The following is a 24,728-nucleotide window of genomic DNA, read 5'->3' as shown; positions in this document are numbered from 1 at the left end:
CTAAGTCTGGAGTTATTTCTTTCAGGACTTCCCCAGTCGACATCACTGACATACACATTGATGCAGTAGGTTCCAAACAAGAAATGTGCCAATTATGCTATACAGTAAAACTTTTATTGAGAAGGTGGCATGCTGGGATACAATGATGTAATCTCTTTAGTTCAATTTCCCGCATGGTCCGTGTTCATTTTATGTGCAGTTAACTTAACATTTCAGGGCCTTTGCATCGGTCTCCTAACTTCTCAAGGGATTTTCTGTTAGCAAAAGTCATTCCATTTCATGAAAAATTAACTCTACTTGGTTTGAGTGATGGGGCTAGTGCGTGCATCTCGTTCCATGAGACACACACACACCTCTAAGCGATCAATAATTTCATTAAGGAGCATGCAGAAGCCACAGCTGCTGTAGATCACGGCTCATTATTGCTCCAGTGATTTACTTGGCAGCAGCCAAGGCCAACATTTTACAGCCAAAATCAGGGCAGGTTAAAAATATTCCACGTGCAATGCTTTAAAAGCACACACTGGGCTAAATATATTTCTAGAATAACACAGGAACACAACAAACACGGGAAGCTGATAAAAAAGCACCTTGTTTTGAGGGAAGTGTACCCTTTTTAGGAAACATACAATGGCATGACTTCGCAATGCAGACACACGATAATTATTATGTTCTTTTGTTTTATTTCTACTACGGATTTCTGCACTGGTTTAACCCAAGCTGACTTCACTATTTGGTAACCAGCCATTTGAGGTTGCAATAAGTCACTTTAAAATTTAAGTTTGGCCAGTTCAATTTAAAAAAAAATAATTCAGGCCTGTGTTTATTTGGGCTTAACTTTGCATTTTTCTACTTTTACTTGGAGGCTGTTTTATTTATTTTGGCCATTCCATTATGTTTTGCTCTACCTCTGTCACTTTGTGTAATTCATCTGTCTTGTATTGTTTGCATTCAGAAACTGGTTTGGAGCATCATGTATTTATTTTACCCAGGTCTCTTGGAAAAAAGACGTCAGACCTCCAGAGGCGTTTTTTGGTTATAAATAAAAACTGTCTTACATGATACATTTAAGTTTCCCTTTAAAATGCCAATATGGGATTAAATTGGCACTTCCTGAAGGTTAATCGTTTGTCAGTGTCAGTGCACTTTTACTCATCCCAGTGACCTGATTTAATCTGACCTCTTAAGAACCACGGGAAGTATTTGTTGGGGGGATGTTCACATCTCAAGCTCTTTCAAGTGTGGGTACCATTTCATTTACCTGCAGACATTGCTCTTCTGCTAGAACGCTTATGATGTGTTAGAAATACCCTATAATTGTGCGTTCATATGCTGTACCTTATCATTATACCTGGTGTAATCGAGAGGCGTAATGATTCGCCCCGTGGAAATTCAACAAATTGTTGTCTTTCGGGATCGGTTTCGATGCAAGGATCGATTATGTTTCCTATATTGTGGCAAACGGATTGGCCACTCTTGCCTGGAGTGGTCACATTTACAAATGACTGTACAGTAAATACCACGTCTATGGATTAACTTTAAAACATTACATCTTACGCACACAAGCCCGTGCGTGTGTCATGAGCTGAAGAATTGATGCTAATCGATCAATTAATGCATTGTTATACCTGTTAATTGTAACCTATATTGACTCCTTGTGCACATGTGTGCATGTGCGTACGTATGCAGCCCTGTTGGCAATGCTTGGATGAGGACCTGTCCATGCAATGTGGGTCATGGAGGTTATTTTACCTTACGTCACTACACTGGTCAGTGTTGGTTGGTGAAGGTGGGGGGACATAGATGTGGTCGGATAGAAGTACAGGACAATTGATCTTCCTGCAACGCTCTCTGCTGCCCACCCTGTAGCTCTGCAGCCGTCTGCTCAGACTTGCACTTTATCCAAACTCAATCCCCTTTGCGTAACTCCCACGATCTGATGGTCGCATTCCAGGTAATTTAGTCAAAGGGCAGACCTTTACTTGCCACAAAATAACTTAATAGCCGCAGCCATAGTGAGATGCATACTTGATGTGGTGTGCAGGGTGCGGAAATATTTCCCAGGGTCGCTGAACTGGACAGACCCGGGCTGAAATGAAGCCCTGGTCATAGCAACATCCAGTGATGCGTGCGACTGTATCCGTGTGTACACATTGTGTTAAGGATGGATGAGCACACATCGGCTCGCTGTCACACAGCAGAAGAATCGACTTGAGTTCAAAGAGCCTTCGTTTAATCAGGGGAATGGAGCAAAAAGCCTGGCAGTGTGCGGTGCGACCCTGTTGGGAATAAGCACGGTTCACAGGGTGATTTACACAGACCGCACCGCGAGACCTCGGAGCATTGTAAATGTGAACTTTGCCCACCGCTGGTGCAATGCGTTCGCGTCCTGCTGCTTCCTAAAGCTCGTTTTAACACTGCAGCTGAACGTGCTCTCCACGTGTGTGTTTTGTATTAGCAAGCACTGCGAATGTGCTTTTTGTAACACAGTACTGCGGGGTCGACTCTGCCCTTCATCCCTCCTGAGTTGATCAAATGATTACCACATTGTGGCAAGTCAACAGTGGCTGTCCTCTGGGTAGACTTACCTCCCATCTCGTCATAGGAATGTGGACTTTCCACCACTGGCTTAGGGTTTTTATTATGTTTTATTTTTATTATTTTATTACTTCCCTTCTACGTGACTTTACCGAAAGAACCAAGAAGATGAATCCCTGCAGTCACGAAAGCTTTAAATCGAAATTTCGCTTAGGGTTGTTAGCAAAACATTGGTGACATCTCATGGACATTTGAGCAGGAAATCGCTTTGGCAGTTATGCTTTGTGTTGGGTTCGTGCTCTGTTTTTATCTTGAAATATAATGTGATACTGTGTTGTGTATTTAATTTCCTGCCGCACTCATTAACAATTCATGACATGCACACATAAAGTGCACGCATATGCATCTATAAACACGATACACATATATAAAACAGTATGCTGTGCAGCGTTTTCAGTGAATTATATCTAAATTGCATTACTGCAGCCTTGATTAAATCTCTCCGTTCGCTCCGCACAACACTCGCCAATTGAAGCCGTGGCGTTGACACGCATACGTATTACAGCGCTCACCGCCGAGTGAACGTTTTTTGGTAGGGCCGTGTTCTCTGCGCGTTAATAGCGCACTCCGTATGGAGATGAGGACATCTAAAGGGGCCATCTGTTCCCTGGAATTTTCAAGCTCCTACCAAGCAACCGATTTTAACAAAGGAGCCCCCAGCTACACAGGCTCTCGCACTTGGCCGTGTAGCCGGCTTAACAGGGCTGCTGCCAAGAATGGGTTAAAGGGCCTATGCAAAGCAGGGTGGCGTGGGAGGCAGTGAAGGACTTTCAAAGTGGCCGGTTCAGGGTTGTTTTCTTCTTTTGCTGCTGCTGCTGCTGCTATGGGGTGTCACGTGGATTTAGATGTTATGGTTTTGAATTGCTCCTGAAAAGAACGCAACCGAGGAGAGAAATGTGAAATTGTTGGTGAATGATTGTGCAGGGCTAGCATGGGATAGAAGAAATAGTTATTTTTTAAAATATGGAACTTTGTCTTCCTGGACTTACAGTTTTATCCTGAAATCGAGGAGGGGTGGGGGGGGCTGGGAGCCTGAGGCAGAGCGATGGGAGCCCCTTAGTAAAGGCAATGAAAGGAATAATAGCATCAGCTGGGACCCATTTGTCAAGAAAGTGGAGTAGTAAAGGACTGCCCTCCACAACCCTTGCCCACTTTTAAAAACCCCCCTCTGCCAAGCGTGGGTTCTCAAGCCGCAGTGAAAAGTGACAGCTCTGAGTTTAAATGCTTGGCGTCTACGGGATTTTGTGCCAGAATTCTTGTGCCCATCCTTCACCAATCCCCGCATTGACAAGCATGGTCAAGTATGGTCAAAAGTGGCCAATGAATAACATAATTTAGAGAGGCCTTCATCTGGCACTTGATCGATACAGGCCTGTGAGCTATTGTGTTAATGCCAGGAAGTTTTCTGGAATGCTGATATTTAGAATTCGGTAAGGCCACGCAAATTGTGGGGCTATAATTGCGTAATTTCACCTTGCGGTTAGTATTCGCTTCATGTCGGCAACATCTGGCAACTATTTGATTCACAATGTATTACCAAGGCCACCCCATTCTGTTCGTTACCATAAAATCAGAAATTGTGTCAAGTTATTTTCCCCGCCAACTTGGTGAAATGCTAACGTAAACATCAAACATGCTGACCTTTCATCAATTTATCTTCAGGATTTTCTTCTTACATAAAACACTTCATGCACAAAATTGCAACCATGTTTGTAACTACTACCATATGTATACCAAAAAAAATATTCAAGGAACAGAATGTCAACAAGGAAAATGTCTGTCCTGTAGTATATATCGAAAGCATACTGTGCGACCCTGTTATAGTTAGTGTATGCTTGCACTACAGTTTATGAGAAATCGTGTTGCTGTTTACTAAGCGTTTCCTTTAGAGCTGGGATGTCCTATTACTCGACCGATGATTGGTTGATTTACTCGGATAGCACGGATATAGTTTGGAAAAAAGTCTCGTGTTTGTGAGGAGCCACGACAGCTTCAAATATCGCTCGCCACTGACGATAGCCGTGGCCGGGAATCAAACTCAGGTCTGTGGGTTCATAGGGCAGTGTGCTAACTGATGTGCCACCGCCCCATCCCAAATACATTAACGCATATTTTCAAAAATCTACTGACAACGGAGCGTTTTCAGATTAATTATAATACAGTTCCCATTTTAAAAACAATCGCATGCAATGTTTTTTTTATCCCCCCCATTCAAACACACGCCACGGATTTGCACAAAGCAGTAGCAGCAGATACTTGAGCCAAATTCGGCGGAGCTGCTCTTGACAGCACAATGCGGAGACAACTCGGTGAGAACGATTGTAGCGCCACCCCGCAAAATTCTGATGCAAGGCTTCAACAATTCTCATGGGGATTGGTCCCACACATTGCACTGGGGCGTGGGAAGTATTGTTTACGTGTGGCAGCCGCTTTCCGCGAGCAGCCGAAACGCAACCATCTGCAATGCTGCGTTCACTCACAGCTCTGGCATTTCCTAAGACTCCAAATTATCCCGGAGAGAACAACAATAGCTACCCCCCCCCCATCTCCACCCACTCCCACCCCACGGGATCCAGCCCACAGATAAATTCAGCCCTCTCGCCCGTGAGCACAGGATTGTTGTGACTATAGAGCCCTCATTGTGTAAGCAGCCTTGCCACTGTTATGGTCAGTCACTTAATCGTAACCATGGGGTTCTTCAGTGAGAGGGACGGTGGCGGGGCGGGGGTGGCATGAGGAGCGTTCACCGCCTTGTACGCCACTCATACTTTGTTAATCTGGGGTGGGTAACTCAATCTAGCATGGTAAAATAAAAAAATGTAGATCGCCTTGCTTTGACGTTTTAAAAAAAAATCCCTGTGCTCAAGAATGTCCGAGTGTGCTTGTGCCCTTCCTTCTCGTGGGCCTCACTGTTTGTTTGTAGAGCACTGTACTATAAATACGGCATCTTTTCCGGCTAAATTACCCAGAATAAACATTCACTGTAATTTCCTATCCCAGAGTTGCAGGGTATATTCTTATGTGGTTATATAAATGTATTTCAGGCTTGGCGTGGCTTGTGTTCCTGATCATTTTCTGTCACATTCCCAGGATGAAATAAAAACACAAACACAATACGTTTGGGCCTTCCTTTGACAATTTCGGGGAACGGTGGTTACAGTAGTTAGGGGCCGTCCATAAATGACGTCACGCACCTAGGGGGGGGGGTCAGACATTTGTGATGATGTGTGACGAGGTGGGGGGAGTTTGAGAAATGTGACGTCACATCAAAATGCGCAACTTTAAATAAATATAGACAACACGTTCTACTTAATTAAATATAGTTTTTTTTTATAAATGTTTTCTCCTACAACATCAGAGTGCAGCGCCACATTAAATACGCACTGCAATGACAATAGTTTAAAGCGATTTGAAGCATGTTTTTTTGGGGGGGGGGCAGAGCTTTGTGACGTCATATTTGAGGGGGGGTCTGACTTTTTGTGACGTCGTGTGATGAGGGGGGGGGAGTCAAAAATCGTACAAAATCGCGTGACGTCATTTATGGACGGCCCCTAATAGCACACTGCAATGAACCCGGCATCCTGAGTTTGATTGGCTCACGTCGGCGGCGAATGGTATCGGTGTTTGGTTCCCTCCCACCTTACCAACCCGAATCGACCATCGTAGTGAAGTATGGTCAAACAACCCCCATGATTGACACGACATGTGGAGGGAGAGGGGGGAGCCATTCATCCAAAAGTGGATTGACAATTTGCTGACACTTGTCTGCCTTTAACCATTTAGGATGCAGTTCAGCGAGCCCCCACCTCACCCCATGGAATGTCATCACCACTGCTCACGCTAAAAAAACGAAATCCGGTAATTGGACCGGCTGCGTTGAAAGCGGCAAAATCACGGACGCCACCAACGCTGGACGGCAGGGGTAGGGAACGTTCGGCCCGCGGGCCGTATGAGGCCCGCGAAATCATTTGGGTCTGGCCCTGCCAAGGCAACCGCAGGCGGGACTCGAAATTCAACAAATCTAGGAGCAAACCTGGAAAAGCAGTTGCGAGTAGCAGCAACATCATCAATACCGGCTAACATCACACGCCTCGCCAAAGAGAAGCAGTTCCAGCCATCACATTAGGGGGGTGAGTTAATTAAATATTCTTTGTTTTTTTTCGGTAAAGTAAAAATAAATAAATGAAAAACAACAAAATTAAATCACGACGTTTCGGAGGCAACAGAAGCTTCCGTCTTCAGGTGGAACCGTTACAGCCAAAATCACTGTATTAAGTGAAGAGAGTTATCTACGTGACTTTACCGAAAAAACCCAAAGAGTATGAATCCTTGCAGTCACGAAAACTTCAAATCTCGAGTTAATTAAATGTTTGACCAAATACAACAGGCTCATTTTTAAGTTGCTTATTTTGCATGGCCCGCGAATGATGTTATAAACATCCAAATGGTCCTTTGCAGAAAAAAAAGGTTCCCCGCCCCTGCTGTACGGCGTGCATGACAGGCAGCAAACTCGCCCATTCCAGCGGCTCTTCCTCCCTCCCTCTCGCAGTGGGTGGGGTGGGACTGGGATGGGATGGGGAGGGCACGTGAGCTGGTGGTGGCGGTGGGTGTTGGTCGGTGGTGGAGACGCTGCCGTGGACGTAACGGTTTCTCGGTAGACGCCCTTTAACCCACACGGCGGTGGCTGCGCTGAGAGCGCCGCGTGACATCAGATGCCGGCGCGCCGGCCCCTTGGCCAGCGTCCGGCCATCGCCCGTCCAATCTCGTGCCTGCCAAGACTCACCACCACCCCCCCGGCGTTAGCGAGCGGCTGTTTTTGAAATCTTCCCGTGATGTGCGCGGGATGCGAACCACCATTTCTTTTTTGAAAAAAAAATTCTTGCGGGTTTATTTGCGAAAGGCGTCTGCGATAGTCGAGGGAGAGAGTCATTGCAAACGGTGACTTTGTCAGAATAAAAAAAATATATTTTTTTACACTTTTGTGGGCTTCGAGCAGAGAAGCGACTCAACTCGCCTCCGTTTCAAGGTACCAAACTCTTTGCTGTGGTGCGCTTCGCGTTCGATGGTCGCTGCTGAATATTTAATGCTACTCTTTAGATGGAAAGACGGCCACGTAGCATTTCTGCTTGTGGGTACAAAATGAAATGAGATGCATGTGTATATACAGTAATATATGACACTTGTACTGGCTTAGCTTTTACATAAATTCAAACATTATACAGTATAGGGATTTTTGCTATTTTTAAAAGCACTGTCTTCCGTTGATTTAGTATACTGTATATGCGATATTACTGTTATATTGATGATGAGGTTGTTGAGTATTATTAAGATCTCTGTAAGAGCTATTTATTACAGCTTAGCAGGCGTTTTTCAAATGTAGCTGACGCTCAATTCATCACGACCTTCATACACTCACAATCACCGTTCCATAAATATCAAAGACGATCAAGGTGATGACGACGACGACGATGACGATGAGGTTCGCGGTTACAATTTTAAGACCGGTCAAAGCACGGCATTTTTTTCAAAAGTAGCATTTTTCAAACGTAGGCTGATGATTTGTCAACGGGACGTGGTGAGTCCGAGCCGGGGGGGCTGCTGGTTCGCGTCGTGGACACGATGTGGGAAAGAGTCGCCCGGGGATGGTGGAGAGTGGATTGGGAGGGGTGGCGATAGGAGGAGGCGTCATGCGTTTGGCTTGTTTGGTGAGATCATTCCTACTTCGATTCGCCACAGTGGCTGGAATGTTGTGCGCATATCTGGCCCGATCCGGGACTGGGTGCTGTATAGGCGTGGCCCAGATGTCTTGTTATCCCCACCCCCGGCCCCAATTCATTGACCGCTAACATTTTTTTTTTCTCCTTTGCATATTCATTTTAGTTTTAAACAAACATCACTTAAAAATATATATGAAGTTTTAGAGAATTATATGTGGGTCACAATACATCTGGACCCCCCCCCCCAATTCCTGTACATTCATTACCTCTGGAAGGGGAGCGTGCAGGAAGCGGAGGAGACTGCAGATGAACGAGGCAAAATGCCGACTACACCGAGCATCTTCTTGTTTCCACTGATCGTAAAAAAAAAGAGACTGCAGAGGGCTGGCTTCTGGGAAGGGGGGTAGACACATGCTGGGGGTGGATGGGGAGCTTATTTTGGCAGGGGATGGTACTGGGGGTGGGGAGAGAGGCCAGCAACACATGCACTCGTGTTTTCTTCACTTGTTCAGGCCTTGTGAACCCACGTCCTCCGCTCCAAATAGCTCCACACGTCTCAGAGCGAGTTCAGCGTCTGGAATTAACGAAGGCTGCTCATCCAACATTAAAACACATTCGTCCTGCGGAGGGAGCTGGTAGGAACGTTGTGTTGCTCGGTCAATGGCCAGGGTCAACGGCGGCGTGGTGTATTCCACAAATATGCCCGACTGTGAGGGCGGGCACAAACCGGCGTGAGTAGGTTAAACGTTGAGTTTTATAAGGGCACCACGAGGTGACCAGCCCCTCCCCACCCAGCCCCTCCCCACTCTCCCCACTCAGCCTCTCCCTACCCAGCCCCTCCCCACCCTCCCCACCCAGCCCCTCCCTCCCTCCCCACCCAGCCCCACCCCTCCCACCCCCCACCCAGCCCCACCCTCCCCACCCAGCCCCTCTCCACCCATCCCCACCCTCAACACCCAGCCCACCCAGCCCCTCCCTGCACGACGGACGGACACAATAATCCCCAGTGGGCTGGTGTAACCAGGAGGTTCCTACCAGTATTAAGCCGTCAACCCTCCTCGTGCCCCCCCGCCACCTCCTTGTTTAACATTCCGTGAATATGCCACCGTTAGAGCCTTTCTATCAACAAGAGCTGCGATTTCCCATAAAAAAAAAAGCAAAACAAAAAGGGGCTATCTTATGGCCAGTGCACAGGGAGGTGCCGTAGTTGTCGTGTGTGTGTGTTTGTCCTTTTGTGTGCACGAGTTCTGTATGTGCTCTCGCCTATAATTAGCGGCATCAGACGCAGGGCATTTAAGCATTGTTTTAGAGCGCCCTCTGAACAGCTGCCCGTGGTGGAGAGAGACACCGGGCAGTGAGTGGTTGGGCAGGCTCCTGGTGCTGCTGATGCAACAGACTTAGCGTTCAGACGGGCTAAATGTAGACTACAGTGCATGCCCCTTGTCTAAATTGTTGTTATTCTCAAGAGCGGAGTGGAAAGAGTAAGAATTATAGTTGAACGAGCGGGGCCATTGCTTTAGCGTTAAGTGTTGCAGCGCATGTCCAATTATAGAGAGAGGTGGCTCCACCTGCATTCAAAGTATGTGCATAATGTCCTGTAAACAACTGAGAGTACTTTTTAAACATTTGCGTGATGTCTGACACACACATGTTACCATGCACGATATAAAGAATTATTAAATGTAACCTTTCTTGAAAGGTGGAGTAATCGCGCGTTTGCATGTGCTGCGTGACGTGTGGGACCCCGTGGCCTTTGCACATTAAAGAGTCTGTTGCTTTCTTCAAGACGAATCTTATGCATGATTTGAGACAATTGTTCTTTACACCTGCTTTCAAATGAGAATAGGTTTTCCCCTTTTTTCTGGCAGCAAACAGGTGTTGAGATGTTAAAACACCAAACTGAAACCTTTAACAAGGAATCATGTCTGCATTAAAAAGGGGGAAAACCAATTCTCATATTTTGGTACTGGCAAAGGAGGTCCCATGACCTGCTTTAAAAGTTAAGGTTACAAGTTCGTAACGTGCACATTGCGTAGATCCAAAATATTGTGATCTGTTCACATTAATATTTAGATTTTTAAAAATTTTTATTTAGAATCTTTCCATATACACCATGAGATGTGGATTAAACCATCACCGAACTCCGGTCATCCTCGCAGCGGCTTTTGGCGAGTCATTGAACAAAGACGGTCACCGCATCGTGCACTTTCAGATGTGCTTCTGCGGCCGTCTGGAACGCTTTTAGTTCCAACATTAGAAAACCACTGAAGCTATGCACTTTTAAATCTATATTTAAAACTCATTTCTTTATAACTGCTTTTTGTGTTTAGTTTGTTGTCCTTCCCCCGCACCTCCGATTAGAATGGTTGGCTACGTACGGTACGAAAGAAGTTCAACATACATACAGAGGAAATCAAATGAGCTGGAAAGGAAAATGGAACCAGCGCCAACAATCGCCCAAGCTCTGTGGCCCTAAATGAGGATATTTTTCCAACTCCAAACTGGAACACCCAGAGAACACGCACGCATACGAGGGAGAAACTCTACCCCACACAGATGGAACAGATGGAGTTCCCATTTTCTGTATCTCCTCATGGCGAGACAGGGTATGGCACCTTGGCAGCCATGGGAAGAGAGTTTCGCATTATTGATGTGATCCACTAACCCTTGCTTCCACAGTGCTGGATTACAGGCATGCATAGCCACCTACTGATTCATATTCTATTATAGAAGGTTTTACTTTCGTTTTATTGTTTTATATTTTTCTCCTTCACATTCCTCATCGTCAGCCATCGTCAATCCACTACTGAATGGGGGCCTTCCCCAAGCCACTTTTGCTTGCTTGGTGAAGGAGTATTGGGTGATAAGAATCACTGGGTGTAAACATAACTCCTTCTTGATCTGTTCACATTATTAATATGAAATGTATGATCATTCACTATGCACCATGAGATGTGGATTACATTTGGAGCATAAAACAAGAATGATATTTTTTAAAGTGTTAGCTGTTTTGTGTTTTCAAGCACAGATTAATGTCAATGCATAAAAGTACTTACTGTAGTAAAAAAATACATACATTCTTAACAGTTATGAACAATTGGGAAGACGTTTTACCTTTTACAACAGCAAGGCCACGTGCAACATCAAGTGATATTGGATGTTTGCAGCGTCTTATCAAACCATGAATCTCGAAGGTGGCAGTATCACTCTGTGTTGAGAATGATGTCAGCTACTTGGGAGAGGAATTCGTTTTGACAGAACACATTTCAACTCCGCGTTTACCTATGACTTGTGACCGAATTAATTGAAAAGCGAGGACGGCCGCATCACTCCTATGCAAAACTGGGTTTTAACTTCCGTTTAACCATTGGACGGATCTCAGTGAGGAATGCAGTCCATTCCACTTGAACCGGTCGGACAAGTACATGTGGAGTTACTTTTTATCCGTTGCCTGAAAGGTTGTAAAGTAATAAATAATTCCTAAATGAAAGAGCGGTGCTTTCTGAATGTAATGCTGCGCACGTGTTCCTGCATCGTGGCTTTTGCAGCATCTGCAGGTGAGACTTTCTCTGCTGTACAGCAGGTGGCCTGATAGGCTGTATTTTTTTTCTTCCCACGTTTGGTTAGCAGTAACATTCCTAAGATAACCCGCGTCGATAAGAAATGCAGTGATTTTTTTTCATCCCACAAACTACCTATGGCCAAGAGAGTGATTGTGCATGCCCCTATTGTACAAGCTGTCCTAAATCACCTCCACTGGCCACTCTTAACGCAACAGAATTAGCACGATCCATGACGGGCCGTAGCGCCACTCAAAACGAGTCATGGGACCGCGACCACTTTCCGTGATACATTTAAAAAGAAAAAATGTCTCTGGAGCTGCCACTGACTGGAGCTGCAACTAGCCGGTGTATTTATAGGTCAATACCACGTACAGTGGGGATGCAACCGTGGTGCACTGTGGTTTGCACACTGGACTTAACCATCCAGAGGTCGCCGGTTCGATTTTCTGTAGGGATGAAACGATGGTGCAAGTTTTCTAAATACCGCCCGCCTTGTCCACCCAGTGGTACAGGTTGTATGCGGTGGGGTAAAGCAAGGCCGTAATTATAATATTTATTGGGGGACTCACATCCCCCCGAATAATCAAATATGCTCAAAATGTCCCCCCCCCCCCAATATATTGCTATAAAAATATTTAAAATAATAATTGCGATGCTATGTGAATAAAAACAACAATTTGCTAAACCGCGGCCACAATATCTGGACTTATCTTCATATAACAATGCATAGATTTCAGTTTATATGATTGTGGTTATGGTCGTACTTTATGAATCCGTAATCTCTGCCATTACATACAATGAAACAAGAAAAGGTAAAAAAGTAAAAACAGAGCAGTGTAACACTATTAGACATTATTGTAAAAAAAAAAGTCCATCCCATGTTTTAGTGAATTTTTAAATATTTTTGGCAGAAAATGGCAGGAAATTAGTTTTCAAATGTAGATTTTTTTTTCTGGGGGGGGGGGGGGCAGACCCCCTGGAAGATTTGGTCCCCCCCAATGTTGACTCCATGGCTTCGGCCTTGGGGCAAAGTGTGGGAACAAATTATTATCGAGGCTTCACCCCCCCCCCCCCCCGTTTCCTATGCGTACGTACATTGTCAATATACCCCGCATACGAATGCGTACACATTTGGGTTAACCTCCCCCCTCCATGCGTACGTACTAAATGGATGGCCCCCATGACCAATACATTTCCAGGGCTGCACCGTTAACTTTTTTGTTGTTTGACCTCACACAGCACAGAGATGTCCGCCACTGAGCTGCCCTTGCCTTGTCGCTTTGGTTGGGCTCGGCAGCCTGGCTCCCTCCGCACGGACAAGCGGCGTTTTGTTCACTGCTATTTGGGAGGCTCATGCTAGCGGGCCCCGTGGCGCGTATGTTTTGAGTGGGTGAGTGGAGCTCTGTGGAGGGCAAGATACGGGGGCGAAGGGTGCAGGAGGCTGGAGGGGTTTGAGAGGAATGAGGCGGAAAGGGATATGGGGGTTGTTGGGGGGGGGGCAGTCGGGAGGTGGAGAGGTTGAGAGAGGGGGGCGAGGGAGGCGTAGTGCAAACCTATTGGAGGGGGGAGGCTCCGGGTGGCAGAGGTTGGCGTGGGCGGTGGGGGCGCGTAAGAGGAAAACCGAACTCGTCAATGCACGACCCTTGACAGCGCCACTCGCTGACTTGCCGCAGCATGCACACGCGGCAAGTCAACACCACAGCTGTAGACACTGCTATCTGTATCGCCTTACATCACTGTTCGTAAGTGCTTCATGGCGGTGATTTTGGCTTGACTCTGAGCATGCAACGTACACGTACCCCTGGACAGCCTTTTGCCAATCCACTGCTGGATGAGGGCCTCCCCACGCATTGTGTAAACGGCTCAGTTTCCGCCCTGTGCAATCTCGTTTAGTTTTAATTCACAAGGCACAGGAAGGACATTGAGTCATTGGTTATCAGCTGTGACAGTTCCTGAAGCAGCTCGCAGTGTGTGGAGCGAAACGTCGGACACAGCACGCAAACAGCACGCAGCACGACCCATAAATTGCATCGCAAATTTGTATACCGGTCACAACTGATAAAAACCCACGCAGTAGTAAATTGAGTACTGCACACATTTGTCCTGGATTGCATAAGGTGTAATGAAGTGCAGATACCAACTGCTGCACTTAATTCCTTCTACGACGCTGAGCAGATTGGAAACATCGCCATGACTTCCCGTGAGTCATGTCAACAGAGCGATCTGGATCGAGTGTCTCTGTGTGTGTGTGGTGGCCACGTGTGTGAGCCTGTGTGTGTGTGTGCGTGCCTGGGCACGTTTACCACACGGGCCCTGTATTACCCAATAATTGTGTTGCTCCGACTTGCTCGGCTCCGCCAGGCGGAAGGGAAAAAAAACCAGACGAATTATTGCAGTGAGTGGTGCTGTTTCCTGGCTTCATTCAACAGGGAGATACAAAGAGGGGTGGGGGTCACGCTGTGTGCTGGGCTGTGGCGCCATGAATTCTCCAGTCTCTTCTAAATAAACCCTGTTTTAGAACACCGTAATTGTTTTACGTGGTCTGGCTTCAATGCAAACTATTGGAAAGGTAATGTAGTGTTTAACTTTTAGATCATGGTTGTTGAGTTCATGAGAACAGGACCCAGAGACCAACTATGTCAAGCGGGCCAGAAACAAACGCTGTATTGAAGGCGTGATAGATACGCGTCAATACGCGTCTTGAATTGAGAAAGGTCAATACAGTGTGTCACATGTTATGATCAAATAAACTCGCACATAGGTGACCGGATGCTTCAAGGGTCAGGATAACTCCCTGTAAGCTAAACATAAAAAAAACTCATATAAGTAACTTTTATGGGCGAACCATCTCAATGCTGAAAATGTAGCTGAAAATTTACTAAATTGGGATTTTCATGCATCGGCAGCAACATCGCCTCCTACTGAGAAAACCTGACAGGACCGTCCTGCGGAAAAAAGAGCATTGAGACTGAGGCTTTGTTGCTTAAGCAGGCATAATTAAGCATAATAAAAAGTACTGAACCAGAACAGCCGAGTGACTGAAATATGAAGAAGCTGTGATGGTTTGGCCGTGACACTCAAAGAGCAGTGATAATTCCCCGCATCATCCTGCAGGGCTCAGTAAATAAAATAACTAAAACTATTAATTTTGAAGACGGCTGCTTGCGTTGTGGCCGAAACGTCGTGAGAATTATTTTATTATGTTTTATTTTTATTATTTTATTATTTCCCTTCTACGTGACTTTACCGGAAGAACCAAGAAGACTATTAATTTTTATTTTAACAGATAAGGTCGACTGAGCTATGTAGCTCTTTTTAACAAGCGACCTGGCCACAAATGGTAGTTTAACAAAGTGGCTTATGTGAAAATGTATCGCGCAGCCATATACTCCAAACGCGTGATGTTGATTCTAAATGTGGAGGGTAAAAACCGGAGGACCCAGAGAAAAAAAACCACGGGGAGAGAGAGAGAGAACATGCAAACTTCAAGTATACAGCCGTCAGGGTTGGGATCGAACCCACAATCTCCCGTGTACCCGACAGGGCGGTTAACATCTCGTCACTGTTGCGCCCCTTAAAGTAGAAGAGACGAGGAAGGCAGGTCGGCCGGATGACGAGGAACGTAGCGACACGGACAGGCAGATCAGCGGCAGACGTTGTGCAGATTGCAAAAGGTCACAAGAGGTGGAGTTTGCAAAGCATCATGGGTGCCCACCCATGCCCCTCGCGGTTAAAAGACTGACGGTGACGATGAGGACGTTGACAGCTGATATGTTGGGTTTGAAATGGTTGATTAAGCCGCCGTGATTAAACCGGGTTCTCAAGTGTAGCCAGCTGAGAAATGTTGCTTGGTATTAAAGGGCGTGCCCCCTCGTGTGGATAATAAAGAGGCCGATCAAAGTCACTTCAGCCGTACGTCTGCGATGTCATCTTCCAAGGCCGCTCTCTGACACCGGGGTGATGCACAGGAATTCGAGAGCACAAGTGGAACATATTTGGGGGGAAATACGTTTTTAAAATATAAAAAAACATCTGTATTTATATCAACATATCCAGCTACAACGTCACTTCAGACCTCGTTTGCTGGTGAGCTGGTGAGTTGCCAGAGGGCTATATTTATTGACGGGACTAACTTGCGAGTGTGAAAAACTGTTCATTGATTGCTCTCCTGAATGTCCAATGGCCAGAATGGTTTGTTTTTATTGCTATTTAAATTATATTTCTCTGGAACGTCTGGTAAGTTAATAAAAAAAATTATATCATGTATTCCTTTGAATCAGCATTGAATGGACTGGGCCATTGTTTGCACAGCCGTTTCATACATGCTGAGCGTACCTATACATTCTAGATTTGAAGCTTTCGTGACTGCAAGGATTCATACTCTTAGGTTTTTTCGGTAAAGTCACGTAGGTAAAAATAAAACAATAATAGAGATAGTAATAGACATACAATCATTAATTTATAATAGACATATAATAGACATAAATTATGTTCTTGGTTCTTTCGGTAAAGTCACGTAGAAAGGAAATAATAAAATAATAAAAATAAAACATAATAAAATCATTCTCACGACGTTTCGGCCACAACGCAAGCAGCCGTCCTCAGGTGAAGATTCTTCGTTGTGGCCGAAACGTCGTGAGAATTATTTTATTATGTTTTATTTTTATTATTTTATTATTTCCCTTCTACGTGACTTTACCGAAAGAACCAAGAAGATGAATCCCTGCAGTCACGAAAGCTTGAAATATACATAAAATAATTATTTTATAATAGACATATAATAGACATAAAATAATCATTTTATAAATAATTATTTTACGTCTATTATTATCTCTATTATTTTTATTATTTATTTTTACCTACGTGATTTACCGAAAAAACCGAAGAGTACGTACCTACACATTCAACCCCCCCTCCCTGTCTCTTTCTCCCTGGGACCGCTCCGCCCATTCAATAGAATACTCCCCATATGCAGCGCCGGCCTCTCCATCCAATCTCAGTGCCCGGTGGCTTGTGAGCTCACTGCGGTGGGCGGAGAGTACGCGTATGATTGGTGTATGCCATGTTTTCCCATGTGTGTTCGACTTGCCTGTCAGTGTGCGCTGACTCGGTCTCCTAAGCGCCGCATACGAGTTTGTAGCCAACACGAGTGTGAGTATTTGTGTGTGTGTGTAAGCGTGTGTGTGTGTAAGCGTCTCCGAACAAAGGAATGAAGCGTTGTTTCCTTCTGAGTTGGTGATGGTGGGTGTTGTTTTCACGCTGCTGTGGTTAGTGCTCTCTTGCTCGCTGCTTGCCAGCTGGGTCATTCGTTGCAATGGGTTGGACAATGCCGCGTGAGATGGGTGTGTGGCTGGGTGACTTTGTAGCCTTTCAATACTCCACCGCAGCAACGTTCATTCATGAGAATGTGTTGTTCTAGATTTGAAGCTTTCGTGACTGCAATGATTCATACTCTTGGGTTTTTTTCGGTAAAGTCACGTAGGTAAAAATAAATAATAAAAATAATAGAAATAATTTTATTTTTACCTACGTGACTTTACCGAAACAACCTAAGAGTAAGAATGTGTTGTGTATATTTTGTACAAGTTTTGGACGAACGTTTGCAGTGTGTCACTTCTGCTGATAAAATGTACACCCGGTGAATGAGTCATTATGCGTTGATGTCATTCGAGTGCTGGTGATTCACATTAATTTTGTGGTTAGTAGCTGATTGACGGTGGGACGGCAAAAGATTATCTTTAGTTTTAAATTGTCTCATTTCAAAGGCCGAGGCATCATTGCGCGTACCACAGGGGTTGGAACTGTGCCATGTTTGTGGTCTTGATGTGCTTTAGGAAATGTGAAAAATAGATAACAGTTTGGAGACTCCACAATTCTGCCGACTAATAGTCTGGGGAACCTGTCAAAAAACATTTACCCATCAGCCTTATTACACGTGGCAAGGTGACAGCATCATTATGCCTGCACGCGTTACATATTTTTGCTCTTACAAGATCATTCTTGTGTTGACTGCATTTGCGTACAGTGCCCGCGCGTGTCTGATATAGTAATTCGCATTCCGGCTTTTTCGTTTGTTTGTTTGTTTAACTCGCTTTGCTCATTTGGTGGCGAGTGGCATTAGGGGGCAGCCCAGCCGGTGTGGCACGTGACCACCGCCCAGCCGCACCACACCGCAGCAGATCCCCGAACGAGTCCTCTCTCGACTTGCTCCGGCTGGGCTGTCCCGAAGCGCAGCGGTGTCTGCCCACCGTGCTCGCCCTCTCTCTCTCTCGCTCTCTCACGATGGAAGTTGCTCCCTCGGTTTGGAGTTTAGCCGTGGAACGCTGTGGTAGTGGTGGTGGTGGGGGAGGAGGCGACTTGCGCCCGAAGCAAGATGAGCCACGTGCTCCCCGCTAAACTCCTCGCTTCGACTTGCCGGAGTGCCACCGCCGCTTGCGGCACCCAAACACGCAGTCGCTGGCGGAAGCCACACAACAGGGGCCGATGCTTGGGGCGGGCTTGTGTTGGCAAGTTTCGCGGTTGCTGTAGTTGGAATTTACGGGACCAGCTTTGAGCCCGATAGTTTATAACTCGTGAGCTTGCGCGACCAATAGTATTCGTAGTGGAGGTTTTTGCTGGGTTCGATGGCGTGAACAATAAATGTGTCGTTCAACCCGCCGCCACCCGACGTGGCCAATTAGTAAGGCTTGTCACGTAAACAAAACATGCTGATTGGTTACTAGTGCAGCACACCGGAGAGGGAACCCGCGACATTTACACTTCGTGTACGACGTTTCGCCAGCAAATTACAACGAGCATCATCAGGCGAGAGCCATATGTGATGGGTTTAACGACGCAATCATATTTACGCGATTTGAGCCCAACGTTTGCTCCCCCACGCAACGTTCCATGCTCGTTGGGCAAGTTGCTGAACCTTTAAAGACACGGCGTCTGTTTGTGCCTTGCGATGTAGCCTCTACGTTTGTTTTACGTGTAACTGTCTAACGCCAACAGCGTGAACAGCTGTCGATTAAGAAAAAAGAGTGCCCAAAACGTTTACAAATGACGTGTTTAACATTTAGGGATATGTGGGCGTTGGTAGGGAGGGGTGTCTTAAACTTTTAAAACTGTACCCGACCCAAAAAGGCATCCTTTGATAATTCTTAAGTTTATAGCTTCCACAAAGACTCGGCCTTAAATTCTGCTGTGAGGGCATCCGCCGTTTATGGGCTCGCATAAATGTCACACGCGGCGGGAGGGAAAATGAACTGCGAACTAACCGACGGCGACACGAAACGCGGTGGAGAGTCGATCTGGATGTGTGTCCCCCAATCTGCCAGTGGGCGTCAAAAGATCCCACGACAGCGTTCGCAAGAGTGAGCCATTGTCAAACGGTGCCCTCGCCGAATTGGCTCAGCACCCCCCCGTCGCACGCTCGTAATCCCTCTTGCTACTTGCGTCGGATTTCCTTGACGGACGATCGACGCTGGCCACGTTACCCCACCCCACCCCCTCCACCGCTGCCTCGTCCCCCCTCCTCTTGCCTTGTGTGCCTACCAAAGCCGGGCCCTGAATGGACAAACGCCTGACTCTGCTGTCATCCTCACAAAGCGGAGGGGGAGCTGTTTCGGGGGAGGGTGGCGAGCAAGAGGCCGATGAATGCGTCCGAGGGCAGATTCGCACGTCGCTGGATTACGAGCAAGCATAACACCGCTCTGGACAATGCCGTAGGCGAGAACAATTCAGCAAGGCGTTTGCGTGCTCGTCAAGATTACGATGGAGATATAATTCGTGCACGGCCGTGATTTTAAATGCTCGGATTTATAATTACAGACGATTGGCAAAGTCGAAGATTAAGGTCGAGTGGATTTGAGAAATTATCAGTTTAATCCTGGGGAATTCTTTGAGATTTGTTTTGAGCGCACGTGGAGGGGTGGGCAAAAATTACACCGAAATATAATGTCCCCCATCTGTCACGAAGCATCGTTACCCGAAAAGACACCGGCTCAGGCGTGGCGTAATAACTTCTAAACAAATCTATATCCATTACAGCATTACCCACAAATCCCTGCTGCTTATGGCTGTATACCTAATGGGTTCTTTAAAAGGAGTTCGGCCAAGAGACGCCCATTATCGGCTGCCTCTTTGGCAAGTCACCCCACCTCCCCAGTGCCCACATGTAATGCTGCTCTGCTTGTGTTTACGTGTTTGTTTACCGACGATTATCTGACTCGGTCCTGGGTCTCCCCTAGGTCGACTCAGCCTCAAATTAGTGCCTAGCCTGGTGCGTAAATGTCGCCAATAGTGGAGAAAAATGCGGCGGGACGTTGTGCTGGCTACCCCACCACCTTGTGTGCCTTCCAAGGGGCTACTCGCTAACAGCACTTGCCCCAAAAGCCTGTTCAGACTATATGGGGGATCTTTGTCTTTGCTTTTTTTGGTATTCTCGTGTGATGGTATTTTTATGATGGAACTGTGCGTTACAATGTGATGGCACTGGACTGTACTATGTAACAACAATATGGTATTGAGCACTGTGGCATGTTCCAACGTGTTAATTAGTGTTTAAAAAAAGCACTGGCTACCACCCTACGGGAACATTTTTCTCATAGTCGATAGAGAGGGCTTTTAGGTTTTATTGCCATCTTAAAAAAAGAAATCGAAGTCTTCGAAGGCCATTATTTCTGCACACACCTTCAAGCATTTCACCAGGGGCGTCCTCCACACTCTGCACGTGAACTAACGAAGGCAAAGGCAACTTTCACGATCACTTACAAATTGCCGTGGACACAACAGACACGTGTCGCGCTCTCAATTTCCCGCAACAAAAAAAAAAGTTTATCTGTGTCATTTATTGCAGGGGCTTGTGCGTCATCATCGTTCTGTTTTTGTTCCCGCTCCGGTGGTTGAGCTCCACGCGTGATGTGTACAGTATTTATATCTCTCAAAGAGTGTTTGCCTTGCGGTGTTGCTGAGTAGTTGTAATAAGGAAATCATTGCCGTTTGGGAGTTTCTCAAGCAGAAACGGATCTTTCGTCAAGTTAAACTCAACGACGCATTTTTTTTATTGAACCAGGTAAGGCCCACTGAGCTATTTAGCTCTTTGTCAGCTCAACGAAGTGGCTTATGTGGAAGTTTGTAGCAGCCAAATACGCGAAGAGCATATTTATAAATGTGGAGGGAAAGAGTAGAGGACCCGGAAAATAATTCGTGTAACCACGGGGAGAGCATGCAAACAGAACACGCATACACGCGTCAAGGTCGGGTTCGAACCCACAAACTCCTGTCTACCAGGCGAGGTAGTTAACGTCTCTCCACCGTGGCCACCCGAGTTTTAAACAAGACACAAAAAACGTGTTAAAAAGCAACACGGCTCTTTTTTTCGAGTGTATGCAAAAATACATCCATTAGCATTTTCCGGAAGAAATGCATTGTGTACCTCTTGTCTTAGATGACCATCACAGCAAATTAATAGATAAAAAAAATGAGAGCAAACGTGACCAACTGACAGCAGCGTTTTAGTAATGGCAAAATTCTAGTGCTGCTGTCATGGTTACATCTGCTCCAATTAATTAATTTAGATCTCAAACAAGAGGACCATTATGCACTTCTCCAGGAACTGCAGTTGGGATTTTTTGCATATGCACAAAAGGCTGTGGCTTTTTCACACATTTGTGTGCCTTGTCTGAGAAGTTTGGTTTACCAGCCTTACACAGTTATTCGGTTATCATGGCATTTTCGTATAATTTACAGATTCGAATCTTTGCCTGGTTGTGATAAAAGTGTATTGACATTTCCGAGTTGAGCCTGGTATAGTGCATCTATGATCCGTGTGTGTGTTGTGCCTGTACGTCTGCCTTGTTTTGTCTGGGTGCATAGATGTTATCAACCCTATTTTGAGAGTAGTTTCTTTGTTCAAAATGTAAACAAACAAAAAGTCAAAGTACTTCCCTACTTACGCGAGTATGGGGTCAAACTCATCTCTGTTAGCAAACGGAGCCAGTGATGGAAATTCCACATTCCCATGGCAGTGGTCTAGTGTGTCCATTAGACAACTGCTGTTTCTTAACACGAAGTGGTTCTAATTTTATTATCGCTGGATGGATGATATGCTTATTTGATAGCCCAAGTGGGATTTGAATTCACAGCCATCCATTTGTGAAATGAGTACTCGAAGCACAGCGCTATAATTAGTAATTCAGGCCTGTGTGCCTTTTTTATTCCATGACAATAGGTGCAACGATACGTATGATAGTCTTATGATGATGGTAATCATTGCAAAATGCTGCTGCTAATGACGATGATGATTAAATAACACCCTTATTTTAACGATGACAATCTTCAGATGATGACAGTGACCGTTCAACAAATAAAAAAAAATATTTACCCGTTAATGACGATGATAGCCTTCAGTATATGATAATTATTTGTCCATTTTCTGCTTCAGTGAACTTGTGTTAATTACAGGAAAAAGGCCAGTCAACCAAAACAATGAGAGTGGATTTATAAAAAAACAATTATTATTCAATTGTTATGCTGATTATGACGATTATGAACGTCTTCAGATGATGGTGGTGATATAACTAGCGTTACAAAGATGACAACAATGATGATTTTGATTATGATGATCAAACAGCCTTTTTTATGTGGAGAGATGGCTATGTGAAGGAGACATTGTCTGCTTATTGAAATATAAATATTCTCCACAACGATGCAAATGATTATTGTGAGTTGTACCAATCTCGATATTCTTCAGACGATGACGGTGACAACAACGATGGTGCTGGTGTCCCAACAGTTTTGTCATCGTGATAACCGCTGCAATGGCGAGATGTTAACTCCCTCGCCCGGTATACAGGAGCTCGTGGATTCGTTCCCGACCCTGACGCCTTCATATTTGAAGTTTGCATGTTCTCCCCCATGGTCGTGTGGATATTTCTCCGGGTCCTCCAGTTTTTCCCTCCACATTTAGAAACGTGTTTACAGTATTTGGCTGCTATAAACGTCCACATTTGAAGCCACTTCACAGAGCTAACATTTGTGTCCAGGCCGCTTCTGAAACAGCGCTATATAGCTCAGTGGTCCTTACCCGGTCAAACAAAAATAGTTTAAGAAAAAAATAGTTGAATAGACGGCGACGCTTGCTATCGGTGCGGTGACGGGAAATCGACGCCGGTCGCATCATCTCTCTCCCTCTCTCTGCAGGAGATCTGCGAGGAGATCTGGGAGCACGTGGAGGTGATCCACGCGCTCCAGGAGGCCGAGTTCCCGCTGCGGCTGCTCGCCGTCTCCGTGCAGGTGCTGCTCGACATCCAGGCCGTGCACCTGCTGTGGCACCGGCTGCGCGTCTCCACGCTGCTGCTGCGTGAGCGCGTGCTGCGCGGCCTGCAGCTCCGCGCCACCGCCACCGCGCACGTCCCCACCGTCACGGCCGCCGCCGCAAACATGCGTGGCGACGGTGCCCACGAGCAGGAAGAGGAGGAGGAGCAGCGGGAGGAGGAGGAGGAGGAGGACCAAGTGCACCGGGTGAGTGCCGGGACGTTGGCCGTAGCGAGCAAGAGAAGGTCAAAGGTGCAAAGCCCCTCTAGAGGGTGTTTGACCTCTTCAGCCATACTGGCTGATCATATAAGAGAGGTGTGAGTATCCACATTTTACCCCACCAATCGCGACCTGCCGATTGATTATGGCTTACCCATAGAAAAAACCGGCAACCTCTCGATTGCAAGTCCATTGTGCTAACCTTTACATGAAGGCTGCATCATAAGTTTACCATATCTCTGGGAGGCTCAACTGGGATTGTCCCCGCTTATTCCTCTGCTAACCTCGACTACTACTCAGGTAGCCCTGCTCTTTTTCAGTATCGTGAGCCATGCATGAAGCCGGAACATTTTAAACGAGGACAAAAATTCCATTTTCACTATGGTTTTGGATACTGGGACAAGCCTTTCTGCTATACATTTCTACGTTATACACCACTTCGTTGAGCTATCATTTGTGGCCAGTTCGCTTCTTACTTAGTAAAATAAAAATAGTTTAGTCGAGGTCAGGGCTGGCAGGAGGAAGGGGCCCACTTAATTCCCTGCACCAGGGCCCTTCCCACCTCGCGCTACGCCCCGAGTGTGGCAAGTCGTTGGGTAGCTGCCATTAACAGACGGGGGCCCTGTTTGACTAGACTCCCTAGCGGACACAAATGCAACTCCTTCATTGATACGACATGTGTTCGGGGGCAGGGTGGGTGTGAGGTGATTGTCTACGAGGGAGGGAGCGAGCGAGCGCTTAATGCCGGCCGTGTCCTATGAGTCGTGCTAAGAGAGCCCTCTCAGAAGCCCGGAGCCCCAAACCTGTCTCTCACAGTGCTCAAGAGCCATTTGACTATTCAGGGGAAGAAAAGTTTACGGGGAACGGTTAGGGCTCCGATTGTCCGGCCGCTTTTAAAACGTATCGCGGCGCGCGATAATTGAGACGTGATGGTATTTAGTTCTGCTCCCAGCGCGCTGTGCGTCTGTCAGCTGCATTTAGAAATGAGTCTAATTGGAGCGTCTGGCGCTGTCTGCGCGCTAAGTGATGGCGCAACGCAGGAATGAAGAGCCATTGTTTAAATTAGTTTTTGTTGTTGTTTTACTCTCGCGCTTGCGGCTGGCTGTTGTGACTTGCAGCAGGGTGCCTGTCTCGCAGTATCCAAGAGTAAGGTCAGAATCTCAAATCCCAAGCGGGAGTCCAATCTGGCTTGTAAAAGCCATGTGCTCGTGAATGGAATTGGCCAAGTGTTTTCAGTGTGTAACCCTCCTCACTAAAGCGTCTTGAGAGGCTTTCCTGAGTGAGTAAATTACATCTCACCACAGTCAATAAACTAATCACCACTGGTGCCAGG

At 46.2% G+C, this 24,728-nt stretch overlaps 1 protein-coding gene across 1 annotated transcript in view; it reads left to right on the top strand.

The window, feature by feature from the left end:
• The window catches only part of LOC144933341 (uncharacterized), a 76,674-nt gene that overhangs the window by 18,702 nt on the left and 33,244 nt on the right, over positions 1–24,728 (top strand). The window contains exon 4 of the mRNA XM_078858024.1: positions 23,063–23,383. Coding sequence (XP_078714150.1) covers positions 23,063–23,383 — 321 coding nt within the window. The remainder of the gene's footprint in view (positions 1–23,062; positions 23,384–24,728) is intronic.

Source organism: Lampetra fluviatilis, chromosome 7 (genome assembly GCF_964198595.1).
Source record: "Lampetra fluviatilis chromosome 7, kcLamFluv1.1, whole genome shotgun sequence".
In the NCBI taxonomy this organism is placed as follows: Eukaryota; Metazoa; Chordata; class Hyperoartia; order Petromyzontiformes; family Petromyzontidae; genus Lampetra; species Lampetra fluviatilis.
Note: the sequence above shows the minus strand (reverse complement) of the source record. Positions and strands in the feature narration are given on the sequence as shown.